Consider the following 13805-nt stretch of genomic DNA (forward strand, 5'->3'; position numbering starts at 1 on the left):
TTAGCAGCAGCTTCGGGGAGCACAGCGTTGCAACAGAGGTAGCACAGGAGATAAGTCAGAAATGAGCTGACGAGAAGAAATGCTGGGGCTTGTTCAGAGCAGACATTACAGCAGCTCGGGCAGGACGCAGCGGGTGGAACGTCTTTCTGCCGTGCAAGGCTGACATGCGGCTGTCTATTTTAAAATAGCATTTAACATGACTAGAGGTGTTGGATGGGTGCAGGAGCGCTGGCTCTCCCGAGCTCTTCTCTTGCTGAGAGCTTGTCTAGATTACCATATGGTATTCTGCCGTACACTTCATCGTGCTTTATTTGTCATCCTTTAGCACATATGCTTACAGCTCTACTGCCTGGCACTCAGAAAGTCTGAATTTAGCTCTGAATCAGTCACAAACAAACACTCTCTCGGGGCAACGATCTCTGCTTCTCACCATCCTCACCTCCCGACCCTGCCTCGCAAAAGGAGAAAACAGGCGGTCGGACTAGCTGACCGCTGTAGGTCCCTTTCAACGGAAAATATAATCTTTTCTTTTCTATTCCTGCAGCATCTGCCGTGGCAAGCAGGAGGGCAAACCGTGCCTGCAACACACGAGTTGCCCTACAGTCACTGGGAGAAGAACAGCCACACTTCAGTTCGGGATATATTTAAAGCCATCTTAAAGGAGAACAACCACGAGAAAAATAATCACAAAGGAGGAAACCAGACGTGAGGGAGGTTTTGTACGGGCCAGGCAGCGAGCCGACCTGCACGGAGGCAGGCGCTGAAGCCCATGCAGCTGCGGTGGCCGCTGTCCCTTCCCTTCAACATCAGTTCTGGGAAGCCAAAAGCACAAGCCGACTGCTTCCCTTGGTGCAATTGTGTTTACTTAAAAAGAACATGCTCGTTCCTTTTACCTTGAACACAGCAGGGACAAACAGCACCAGGAACATTGCTTACTCACGATTTCTCAGGCTACCTTTCCAGGCAGAGCTATGGCACCAGGAGATTGCTGTCTGCGCTCGCTCGGCAGGGCCGCCCTCCAAACGCTTGCCGCTTTGCCGCAGGCAGGGTGCGGGGGGCTCCCTGCCCAGGGCTGAGCGCACCGGGGCAGAGGGCTGCGGCGGGCCCGGCACCGGGTTTCACTGACCGCCAGGCAAGGATGTCACGAATGGCAGCTGGGTGTGCGGGAATATTATTAGTTTGTAAGTAAACTTTTTAACTTAAGAAGCTGTCCGTGTGCTCCGGGAAATTATTTTATCGTGAGACAGTGTATAATCGCGCAGGTGCAGACCTTGCCAGGCGTGTCCAAAATTACTTCGCCATGAAACGTGGAGAAGGGGGAGACACAGAAGCGCTGCACGTGACAGACCAAGGCAGCAACCTCTGCCCACGGGAGCGCGCTGGCTCGGGGCCACACGCGCTCCCGCCTTGCCACAGGGTCACTCATGTGACAACCTCTGTCTGTCCATCCGTCCATCTGTCCATCCGCCATTCTGCCAAATCCTGCCTTTCCCTCCAGCACCGCTGAAGACTCGCTCCCCAGCAAAGCCCCTGCCCAGCCATGCCCTGCGGGTCGCAGAGCGCCCGCAGCTGGGCTCAGCCCGCTGCAGAGCTGGCGTTTCACAGGAGCCGAGACACCACTGTGCCGGAGGAAGACGAAGGTCCCTCCTCCCCCGAATCCCCTCAGGGCTCTGGATTGCAAGTCAGCGTTGGAGCGTTGGAAAACAAGGGAGAGGGGTGAGGGACTTGTGCCGTTCCTTCCCTACCAGCTGCGCTCCCTTCGCAAGCAGGTGATTTTTGTGCCCACTCATCCCACGGACTCATCCTGGCTCAATGCACAAGCTGTTCCTTCTCCTTAGTGCATCATCAACAGCAACACAGGCCCCGCGAGCCAAATTAGCCTCTTAACGACGGCTGGGTCACAGCCCTGGCGTCAGCCCATCGGCACTCGTGCGGGTGGCGGGCACGTGGCGAGCGCGGTTCGCGGCACACGGGCAGGGGCAGGCTCTCCCTCCCCGCTCTGCTCCCCCGGCGGCAAAGGCATTTCCGCGGGGGAGCGAGGGATGCCGAAGGCCGGCGCGGGGCAGAGGAACCTCATTTCCCACCACCAAGCGAGTGTGCGCCCAGGGAAGCAAGCGAACCCATAGGAAGCCTCCACCGTGATCTCGCCTCCCCCAGAGCGTTCACAGCTGCCGCCGGCGAGTAGCAAACCTTCCTGTAGTATTCTCTAAATCAAGTAACGCTAATTGGACCAAACCGTACAGATCTGCATGACAATCACTGCATTAAGTGCAATGTGCCTGAAACATTGAGTTTTATGCTGAAAAATACAGCAATTGCACTGAGTGACTTCGGCATTTCAAGGCTGCAGGAGGAAGGTGTGTGTGTATCCCTAAGGAAAGCTTTTTCTGTGTGCTCTAAAAGGAAAAAGAGGCTCGAGATTCTTATTCTTCAGGAGTGCTGTGGAGCGTCAGTAATAAGTCATCTTTGGCAGGCATATGTTAACAACATCCAGGGAGGGGAGAACTTCATCAGAGCAGGGAAATCATTCCAGCCTGACTTCGGTATGACTCCAGCAAGTCTGGAATATCCGTAAGGGCTCTTCTCCCATCCCTCCGCAGATCCAGCCTGACCCCGTCTTGGGCAAGATATGCAATTTACACTTTTCTGTACCACTGGTTTGTAACGCTTATTTGCTTTTCACAGTGTTTTGCAATTGTAAGGGTTTGGACGTGTATTTGCCCAGCAAAAGGCTGCCTCAGTTACAGCGATTACCTTCCCCACCCCGTTAGCGAAACAGGACCGCGTTGCTGCCTGGATGCTGTGCTGCAAGCGGGCCACACATGGTATGTTTTTAACTAGGGCTGCACCTTTGAATGGATCACAACCATGCTTTGATTTTCTTTCATTTATTTTTAGTGCTTATTAACCAGCTAAATGGCAAGGAAGAAAACCACCACACATGAAGGGTAAAGGCACCTGGATGGAGGAGGCCTTGCAAATCACTTTGAAAGAAGCTGAAGCCATCGTTAAGTGCCAGTCCAAAAGACGGGGGGACGCTGCAGCGGGAGGGGAGGTGGGCAGGGGCGGGGTGGCGAGCCCGGCAGCCCCGTCACCCGCCTGGCGCGACACCTCACAGCCCGGGGCGCAGAAGACCTGCCTGCCGTAGCCACGCGCCCAGCCACTGTCGGGATTTTGTGCTCCTTTTGGGCTAACTCTGGCCTGCCGGTTGCCCCCGTGTCGCGAGCCTGGCACTCGGCCCAGGGCCCCGGCGACGCGGGCACAGCCAGCGACCAGGCGAAGGCACGACGGCAGGGGACCAGCGCCTGAACCAGGGGCACGGGGGGCATCAGCTCCGCCGGGAGAGGCAGCCCGGGCTGCTCAGCCGTCCCCGGCCGGGCACGGAGGGGTGGTCAGGCCAGCGTGCCGGGCACAGGAGCCCACCAGCACCCGAGGATGCCCGGCCCCCACCCCGGATCTGAATGGTTCACTGTGCAAAGTCCATGGCCGACCAGGCCTGCCATGTTCGCACAGCTCCAATTACAAAAGTTGTCAAAGCTAAAAAAAGAAAATAATAAAACCCTCTGTAGGCAATTAAGGTTGCCCAGAGGCTGTAACGAGTGTGCTGGCTGCTTCTGCACTCTCCGTGCTTCTCCGCAGTTGACTGCTGGGACGAGCATTTGCCCTAACAGCCAGGCGACCTGCGACGGCGATCACATAAATCACAGAGAAGTGATCCGAGACCGCAGCAGATCAAAAGCATTGGCTGACAAATCTGCACTGAAATCAGACGTGTTTATTGGTTCAGTTCACCATGGCAATTAATTACCTAGCACTTATCTAATTAACCAGAGCTTTCATCTACCATTCCCAGAGGCCAATGGCGAATGCCAGATTCTGCCCCTCCAGCCGCTGCCTAAAATACCTTCCTGGGCAACGTCTCATGTCGTGTCAGGACAGGCAGCAGGACCAGTATCTCCAGTCTTCTCCCAGTCCTAAAGCACAGGACGCTTGTGCACATCTGTCTCAAAAGGCAGCTCGTTGCTGACAAAATGAGCCCGAGAAGCACCGAGGCAGAGACCGAGCGGCCGCAGCTTTGCTGGGCCTCCTGCAGCTCAGGCTGCGAGCAGGGGTCCTGGCCTGGCCAGTGCAGGGCTGCCTCCGTGCTGCCCTTTGGTCTGAGCCGCAAGCAGGGGCTGCGGTGGCTGCCCCGGCACTGCTGCCTGCTCCCCAGGCCCCCTCCAGCACCCCAAGGCTTGCTCCATGTCCCACCGCGTGCTCCGTGGCCCTGGGGACAGCAGGCAGTGCTGTGCGCCCCGCGGAGCACAGCTATCGCCCGGGCCCGCCACGCGTGAGGACGGTCACCAAGTGCTGCTGTGACACCCGCAGCTGCCATCGGGTGCCGAGGTGCGACGGGCTGCTGTGCAAGGTCCCTTGTGTCCTTAGGAGGGGTCTGAGAAGTGACCCTGCACGGGGCACAATGGCACCAAAGGCGGCTCCTGAACGGAGGGAGCGGAGGGAAGGGCTGTGCTGGAGAGACGCCCCGGGGAGGGCAGCACGCACGCCTCCCACGGCCTCAGAGAGCCAGCCGGCCTCCCCGGGACCAGGGCAAGCCTGCTGCTGGCACCCCTGACCGCAAATGGGCCTGAAGGGCTCCTGGGCTGAGGCGCAGTCGGGTGCGGACAAAAATCATCGTCTGGACATTGCTGAGAATAAAATCAGCCTCTCCAGGCCAGGATCAGTCGCTCCAGGATCCGTTTCTGAGCAGCAGTAGCCTACCTCTGTCCGTCGCCATACCTGGGCACCGCTGCGGTAATCAGCGGTGCTGCCGTCTGGGGAGCTCAGCCAACGCGCGAAACAGATCTATTGCAGGTCACTTTTTTGTACGAAGAGCCGCGAGCGTGAAGACGGGGATTAGCGGGAATAGGGACATCGATCTTTTGGCTTTTTGATGCTTACCTTGTGAGTGTTTTCCTTCTCAGCAGTTTTCTGGGCCACTCAGGAGGACCATGACGGTTCAAAACGTAAAAGGCGTCCCAGCCTCTGGCGACCCGACACTCTGATAGACTGGCCAGGGCTGGGGAGCCAAGCGTGCCAGGCCCCGACCCTGGAGCCAGTCCCCCCACCGAGCCCTGTCCCCCCCGGGAGCGCATCCCCTCCGAGCGCCCTGGCAGGCCGTTGCCACCAGGACGGATACCTGGGCCCTACAGGCACCAGCGAGCACCGGGCGCGAGGCAGCCGCTCCGCCGGCACGGGTTGATGGGCACCCACAGGGGACCCACAAAACAGCCCGGGCTGCTGCAGCTGCGAGCCGTGGTGCCGAGCGGGGGGCTGTGGCACGGCCGCTCCTAATGCACCTCTGCCCCTTCGCAGAGCCCGCGGAGGTTCGCTACAGCATTAACTCTTTCTTTGTGCGCCTGAGAAAAACAGAGGGTGGTTTCAGATTTGCACCAAACAGGGCCAGAGAAAGGCACGGTCCGAAGGCAGTGTCCAGGGCGGGAGTGCTGTTTCGATCCCCGGGGCCCAGGGGAGGAGCGCCGCGGCAGCCGACTCAGACAAACCCTCGGCACGAAGCCGTCGCCGGGGCCGGGCAGGCCTGCGCCCCGGCGCGCACGTGTGCCTGCCACACGCCCCGGCGCCCGCCCCGCCGGCCAGAGGGCAAGCGGGTCACCGGCCCCGGCCCTCGCTGCCTGAGCACGGCGGTGGAAGGCGACCCGAGGTTAACACCTGCAAAAACAGCCAACCTGGGACGAACCACGGCGCGGCCCCGAGGAGGAACCTCTCGCACCTGATGGGCCAAGGGGAGCGGGCGGAGGGGCAATGGCCGCTGTTGATCTTGGGAGCCGCACAAAGCAGAGAGAGGGTATTTAACCCCCGGCAGAGCCCCTTAAAACCTCTTCTGAGCTCCAAAACCCAACAGCTGAAGAAATAGCAGGGTATTTTCCTTACCTTTTCTGCAGAGTATCACTTTCAGCTGACTCTGGTAGAGCTGCTATGACCAAAACAACAGGTTACTCCGGGTGAGTAACAGGAGGGTTTGAATTTGTTTTAATAAGGCAAGAAAAATGTTCTCTGGGTTTTGTTTTAAGCCTTATTTATAAAATTGCCCTGTATTGTTACTTAGTTGCTTTCCATTTATTAAAGCAGGTGGAAAGGGAAGCCAAACTGGCCTCCCGCTGTCTGCAGAATCTGCATTTAATTTGCACTTGTGCTGCTAGGCAATTATTTGTGACAATATAAATATAAAATCCCGATTTGCTAAGAGCTTAATAAGCTGTCGCATACAAAATAGCACAGTGCATTACCTGCTAGGTATTTCTGGCAGAATTACATGAAAGAAAGAGCTAAGGTTACCATTGACAAAATTGATGATAAATATCGAGAAACACTTTTTGCCAAATATGCAGACGTAACGAGAGGGATGTCGAAGAGGTTACCGATCGCGAGGGACGTCAGGAGGAGGACAGCTCCCGTGACAGCAGGGCGCTGACAGAAAGGCAGCCAGCCCGGACGCCACGCAGAGCTGGCTCGTCCCCATCCCTGTCCCGTCCCTTCCCTGGCCCCAGGGCCGTGCGTGCCCCTCGCGGGGGCTCCCGGGCCACCCTGCCCTGTCCCCGTCCCTGCGGGCACTGCCCCTGACCCGTCCTCACCCCATCTCCCTGCAGCAGTGGGCTTGTCCACCTTAAAAACCCGCACTTGGACTCGATGGAGGAGGACGTTCTGTATCACTTGGACTTGGGAACGAAGACGCACAACCTGCCGGCAATGTTTGGGGACATAAAGGCAAACAGCAGGTGCAGAAGCGAGGCAGCAGCTCCCAGCCCCGCAGGGCTCTCCAGCCCCTCGCCCTGCAGCTCTGCTCTCTCCTGCTGGGGCCCCGCTGCTGCGGATGCTCCTGCCGGGGACGGGGCCCGGCTGCTCAGTAAAGGGACTCAGCGACCCGGGGCAGCCCAGGCAGGGAGGTCATCCATCCTTGCTTGTTTTGGGCAGAAATCCCAATAGAAAATTATCCTTTTGAAAACCTGTAGCTCCGTAAAACCTGATTTTATATTGGCCCCCATGTTAGAGGACAGACGGAGGAAGCATTTGTCCAAAGCATCTGATCATCATCTACTGGAGACAAGGGAAAGAGGATGTTGTATTTTTGGCTGAGACTTGCTGTCAAAACCAGCCTGTCACGACTGCATTCCTCTTCCATTTTAAACCGGAGCATTTCCCCCGCAGCGCGGGGGGAAGAGCCGCGGTGCCCCGGGGCTCGAGCAGCCCGGCACAGCCGCTGCCAGGCGCGGGCTCCCGCTCCCCTGCGCCACTGGCAGCCGGATCAGCGGCGCTGCCCTTGCAGCCACAAGCTGGTCCCACTCCTACCTTCAGGGAGCATTTTTTCTTTTAATATGTAAAATTTGTCCTTTTTCTCGCTGACTTTACGGCTTCTGTGTCATCAGCAGCGCTCACTAATTGCAGTCAACGCTGTTGATAGAATAAATTAAACGACGAACTACTCTAACATCTGGTTTTGCTTTGCTGTCAGTAGGAACACTAACAGCTTCAATTTGCTGAATTATTTTACATTTTCTTGGCCTGGGACTGATACCCAAGTACGTGCAGCTATACGGCTGTCTGGACCTAGCACAGTCACAACCCTAGAGGGTAACAGTTTGGTTTTAATGTTAGCTTCTCGTTTTGAGACCCTCAGTTGTTCCGATGTCCCCTGATTGCCTGCAAGGAGGCGGCATCCCACTGCACTCTCTGGGGAGACGTGCCCGGTGCAGCCCGCCTCTGCCACGTTACGACTAAATCTCGGTACCTATTTTAGCTAAAAAGTACCAACACATTCGTATTTTGCATCCAGTTTGTCCGCGTTGGCGGCAGCCCGAACAGGATGAAGGCGTTTGCCCAGTTCATGCACAAGGAGCTGGGACTGGCGGGCGACGGGGAGGACGTGGCAGACATCTGCGCGGGGACGGACCGCTACGCCACGTACCGGGCTGGGCCGGTGCTCTCCACCAGCGCGAGTACCGCGCCGTGCTGCACCGCACCACACAGGTTTGCCACCCCGGGCACTCGCCGCAGCCCCTGCCCCGGGGTCGGCTGCTGCCGGCGCGGTCCCGCAGCGGGCTGGCGCAGGGGCCCCGTCTCCGCCGGCGGCAGGGAGGGTGGCCGGCACGACCTCTCCCTCCCATGCCTCCGCTTCCCGCAACACCCACCAGCAGATTTTTTCCCTCTTTTCAGCCGTTACCACCAGCACAACCTTTCAGCCATGGTAAAGCTGCTTCTCTTTGAATGGTATTTTTCAGCACCGTATATGTTCAGTTTAAAAAGCATCATATTAAAAGGAGCATGCATGTATTTTGCTCAGCTCAGCAGTCTGGCAATTCAAGAGGCGAAGATCACTTCCCACCATGCGTGAACTATGAAATATTGCTGGAAGTACCCTGTTAACATGAGCTCTAAAGTAAAAATCTTGCTTTGTTATTAATTATTCTTTAAGAGCAGCATTTTTAGCACTGCACAAAGGAAAAAGCAAATACAGGCTGCGCTGGTGGGTGCTCACACCCCAAGGCTCGGTCCTGCCGTCATTTCTTCGTGCACACGATTAGTCTTAAATCTGATTCACGGAGACGGCGTCACTCACACAACAGAGCTCACGTTTGGTCCCTCTGACAAAACCGAACCAACTCAAACCTGACTGATGGAAAAGCCTGAGGGAATCAATCTGACAGGATCCAAGGGGAAAAAACCCCACAAGTTTCGCTATTCCCCGATCCGGCAGCCGTTGCGACACAGCTAGAAGAAAGGCCGATGCTGAGCTCTTGGCCGTGCACCAGTTTTCTGCCCGCGCAGAAGCCATCGGCCCCCAGGCTCGTCCCTGCGAGGGGACGCAGGGCAGAGCACGCAGCGAGCCTCCCCCAAAATCCTTCCTGCAGAGCAGCTGCCAACATCACATTTTTGCAAGTTGCTTAGAAACACAAATGAACTCAAACATAGTGGAGGCAGGAACGCAGTTTCCTGCTTTGAATATTTACAATGCGAATAAATTTTTTAGGCATTGGCAAATAAGTCAGGCTGATGTTCCAGAATAACAACATGCAAAATGTTTTCATATTTAAAATGTGATACAAACCTAATAGACCATCAGTCTCACAGCCAAATGAAAAGAGACAAAGCAATACAAAAGCTGCATATGTTAAATTAGATGGGCTTCTTTACGTATGCTTCCTTCAGGTTTTTGAACACAATAGCCAAAACAAAAAAAACCAAAAAACACGTGAGGCATTTTTCATGGAAAAAAAAAAAAAAACAAACACATCACCCAACACCTTTTGTTTTTAAAGGTAAAGCTGACAAAAGGACGGCGGTTGAGCGATGGAGCAGAAAACCGAGGGGATCACGTGAGGGAGCGCTGGGCAGAAAGCAGAGGCAGCCTCGACAGCTCGAGATCTGCAAAGCATCCGCCAGCCCAGGGGAGCAGCAGCGGAGCCGGGGCAGCGGGGCACCACCGGCCGTGGCAGAGGACGGGGAGCGGGCTGGGGCCAGCAGAGGGGAGGGCCTGCAGGCAGCCAGGCAGGCGCGGGACGGGGGGACGCCGGGGCGTGATGCGAGCCAGGAGGCAGGACGGGTGGCATGCAAGGCGCGAGGCTTCACGCAGCAAACGCCTGATCCCGAAACCGGTCCTCACCGAGGGGCACAAACCCATCCGTCAGCCTTCGCGCCCAGCGACGCGGGTGGAGGTGCTCCGGCATGGGGCAAGGATGGGCTGGGAGGCGCCCGGAGAAGCAGAGGCTCGGGTTGTCCTCACTGAGATTGATCGCTCCGAGAGTACGAGCAGGAGACGACAAAGTATGGAAGTCAGCACGTGGCATAAGGATGGGCAACACAATGGGAAGGTCTTGGAGCATTCGGCTGTCAAGATGCATTTGTGCAGAGACCTTTCTTGAAGGAGAGACGCCATCTGTGCACCTGCCGTACTGGTCCCCAGCGATGAACATCAGCTCTATTGATAAGAGCCTTAAAAGCGACAAGGAGAGAAGAGGGTTAGATGCTTTACCTGGACAGGCTACATAGACCCTGAGGTGTCTCTCCCCCCTCAAAAAATCCCTGTTGGCCTCATCAGTGGAAAGAGGCCACAGCGTAACCCCGGGCTCGTTGCAGTCACGTACCCGTCACCTGCTGCAGCGTCACAGGGAATGACGTTTTTCTTTTCTCTCCCCCAACAGCATGGGATGGGCATCCCTTCCATTTCTGTCATGCTTCATGAACTGATCAAACTGCTGCACCATGCAAAATGCAGAGATGTTACTATTATACACATTGGTACTTCTGGAGGCTTAGGTAAGCTACCCAGGGTCTTTCTTTTGGGCAAAGAGGGTATTAATAAAAAACATTCTCAGCAATAGGTCATGTAATTATGAGCTTTAGGATTTTGTCAGGTTCCCAAATACCAAACGACATGATATTTTGTTTTGGGTTAAGCAAACTTCTAGCGACTGGCTTAGCAGAGTGAACATTTTCATAATGAACAAAGGCCTCGAATTCACAAGGATTGGGTATCGCTTTTCAAAGAGAGAACACTTGACTGGAAGCCACTGTCATGCTTTGAGATCCTCCCGGCTGTGCCGGTGCCTGTGGTCCCGTGCGCTGGCGGGACCCCTGGCTGGGGCAGTGCTGCTGCTCGCGCCTGCACAAGCTGGCGGAGGGGCATGATCTCTGCAAGCCAGAAGCAATTAAAACGCTGTCGCTCAGCACGTTCCCACAATCACTCATCGTGTGCTGATTCCGTACATTTTACTCCTACATCTGTGCTACTGCATGAATTTCAATCATTCGCTCACATCTGTTTTACTCACTAAAGAGAACGACCCCACAGTCACACACACATCTGTAGAGATTTTTCTGTCATGCTTAAGTTTTGCAGCAGGTCACAAGTGTTACGAGCTCTGGCTTAGCCTCAGCCTTCGTTTTCACAGGGATCGAGGCTGGGTCTGTTGTGATCACTGACACAGCGGTGGACTCCTCCTTCAAGCCATGGTTTGAGCAGGCGGTGCTGGATGACGTGATGGTGCGGAGCACTGAGCTGGACAAGGACCTCGCGGAGGAACTACTCGCCTGCAGCAAGGAGATCCCTGACTTTCCCACGCTCACCGGCCATACCATGTGCACCTATGACTTCTATGAAGGTAAACCGATCTTTGACTCTCCTTCCTCCCCCCAAACATAATGCCACGTCTTTGTGTAGGCAAAATTATCCTTTCTACCAAAGGCTAAGAAGGGCTGCAGGAGCTGACGTACCTGCGCGTGTTCAGCAGTCGGAGCAGGGTACACCTGCAGAACACACAGTACCTATTTTGGCATTTTGCCAGCGTGACACCTACTCTGCTAATTGGCCTCTCGTGCATCAAGCAGTTCACTTTGTAATGTCGCCTACGAGACCAGTGCTGCTGTAGCCGGTGGCAGATCGGGAGTGAAGGTCCACCCAGCAGCGGTTGCTCCCTGGGACGATGCAGGTGCCCGGGGGACCTCTCCTGCCCCCAGCCCAGCCATTACACGGGCGCAGACCCTCCAGGCGGCCAGTAGCCTCACCCCAGCAAAGAAAACGGTCCCTCATCCACAGTCCTGCAGCAAGCCTAGCAGATGGGTTATGCCGAGTTGTTTCCTACAAGAAGACTGTAACTTCAGAACTACCAAACACTAGAAAAATAGCAGGAAGCGTGTGACATTTACATAAACAAACTTTGGTTACTCTGGATCCATTTCCCTTGCAAAATTAAATGCTGATTGCAGAGTAGATGAAATGTAATAAATGAAGAATTAATAATCTGAGGTCTATTTATAAACCTTTGGATCTGCTTGCAAATGCGACCATCTGTGTATTGCTCGAGACCATGTTTTATTTAAACAAAAAGCCATTTGAGAGGATTAACAGTAGGAACCGCAATGAAAGGAAGCGCTCTGCCCAGGTTAGCGCAGCCACAGGTACACAATTTGCTGGCACGAAGGACTTCACAAACTGTGCAAGAGGAGTCGCTGCACCAGGCACGGGTCCGCTGCGTGGACCCAGGCGCGGCTGCAGGACAGCCAAAGCCACCAGCGGAGTTCGAGGAGAGGGCCAGGACGGGTGCCCGCGCCTGCACGCACTGAACACGGCGCCGGGTCCCGGCTGCGGCGGGAGCGGGAGGGAGCGCAGCGCCAGCGCCCGGCACCCAGCTCCCTGGCCAGCACCGCTGCCACCCGAGCGGGGAATGCCACGCACCAGCAGCTCCAGCTGCCTGTGCCCATGGCAGCCACTTAAGAAAAATTAAACCTAAATTAAGGGGGTTTTCCTCTCCCCAATTTTCCCGTTCTGCGCAGCTTGCTATGCCCCTCTTCCACAGTAATTTGGTGCTTTTTGGATTTAACCTGGCAGACCTTCACAGCTGATGGACCTCAGAGGAGCTGTGATGACTTGCCCCTGCAGAGTGCAATATACCCCAGGTACTTAACGCCTGTAGGCTTACTCGTCCTTTTTACAAATATTAAAGCCTGTGTAATTTTCTCCTTTATACAGAGACATAGCACACTGCTTTTAAACACTGACATTAATATGAGTTAAGTAACTACTCAAAGGAAAACTTAGTTGGCTTCAGACAACACGTAGGCACTTCTGGAGTTTCCATTTGGAACCACCATGAGTGTAAACCCAGGCAGGGCCAGCAGTGACACTTCTCTGCTTCCTTTCAAGGTCAGGGGAGATTAGACGGAGTATCATGCTCTTTCTCCAGTGAAGAGAAATTAGAGTACTTAAAAAGAGCTTATGACGCCGGCGTGAGGAACATTGAAATGGAGTCCACGGCATTCGCTGCCCTGTGCGGGCTGCGTGGCCTGAAAGGTGAGTCCTCCTGCAGCCGCTCCCGCATCCTGCCCGCATCCCCGTGCTTAACTCGACCTGAGGGTTCGCTCAGTGCAAGATTCAGACAACTTGAAGGCCAAAAACGCATTCTTAACCATTTTCACCAGAAAAGTCCACTAAAACAAATTTTGTGGCTCAAAAAAAAAAAAAAGAAGTTTGTTATAAAAGGCCTGAGCACGTGTTGGACAAAACAAAACTTAATCCCCGCTGATCCCTCTCCCAGCCTTAAAACAAGTCCTGGCTGTACCGCTGTAGCTGCCTTTCCCCATTTTGCTGGAAAAGAACCAGGGTGAGCGGAGGGCGCCTGCAGAGCGGCGCGGTGGCCAGCGGCTCCCCGGGGTCCTGCCGCTTCGGCCCCTCAGGTGCGTGGGGCTGCGTCCCCCAGCAAGCCCCGGGGAGGGCAGCGGGAGCAGGGCCTCCTCTCCTTCCCCACGGGGCAGCGTTTTAAGGCAGCGGGTGCCTGTTGTCACGCGTGAGATAACGCAGTGCTTTGGCCGTCCTGCAGCCGCCGTCGTCTGCGTGGCACTCCTGGACCGCCGGGAGGGGGACCAGATCCGGGGGCCCTGCGAGGTGCTGCGGGAGTACCAGCAGCGGCACCAGCGCCTGATCGCAGCCTTCATCCGAAAGCGCCCAGGGCCGTGCCCTCCGGTGGGAAACGCGCTTTTCTCCAGCAACTGATGGGCAACGCAGCACGAGCAACGGGGCGCCGGGTCCCAGCCGGCGCAGTGCATGTTTGTGCCCCCAGCGCTGCCGCGCCGGGGGCGGGCACGCGGGCCTGCCCACACCGGCGCACCCCGGACCCCGTTTGTGGGAAACGGACAAGAGGCTCAGTCGCGATGCGCTCCCGCGGGCAGATGCCCTCCACGGCCGAGCCCGGCGAACACCGCCGTGCAGGAGCTGTGGACCTCCCACACGGCTTGAATTGCACCAACACACTCGCACA

The 13805-nt window shown here is 56.0% G+C and overlaps 1 protein-coding gene across 1 annotated transcript; it reads left to right on the plus strand.

Annotated features, from left to right (window-relative positions):
* Positions 1–5973: 5973 nt before the first annotated feature.
* Positions 5974–13540, plus strand: UPP2 (uridine phosphorylase 2; the record flags this gene model as incomplete). Its single annotated transcript, XM_082311486.1, has 7 exons — positions 5974–5999; positions 6645–6762; positions 7829–7987; positions 10194–10308; positions 10944–11153; positions 12695–12841; positions 13368–13540. The coding sequence occupies 7 exons, from the start codon at positions 5974–5976 to the stop codon at positions 13538–13540; spliced, it is 948 nt and encodes a 315-aa protein (XP_082167612.1).
* Between the last annotated feature and the right edge of the window lie 265 nt (positions 13541–13805).

Source organism: Platalea leucorodia (genome assembly GCF_965183815.1).
Source record: "Platalea leucorodia genome assembly, chromosome: 5".
NCBI classification, from domain to species: domain Eukaryota; kingdom Metazoa; phylum Chordata; class Aves; order Pelecaniformes; family Threskiornithidae; genus Platalea; species Platalea leucorodia.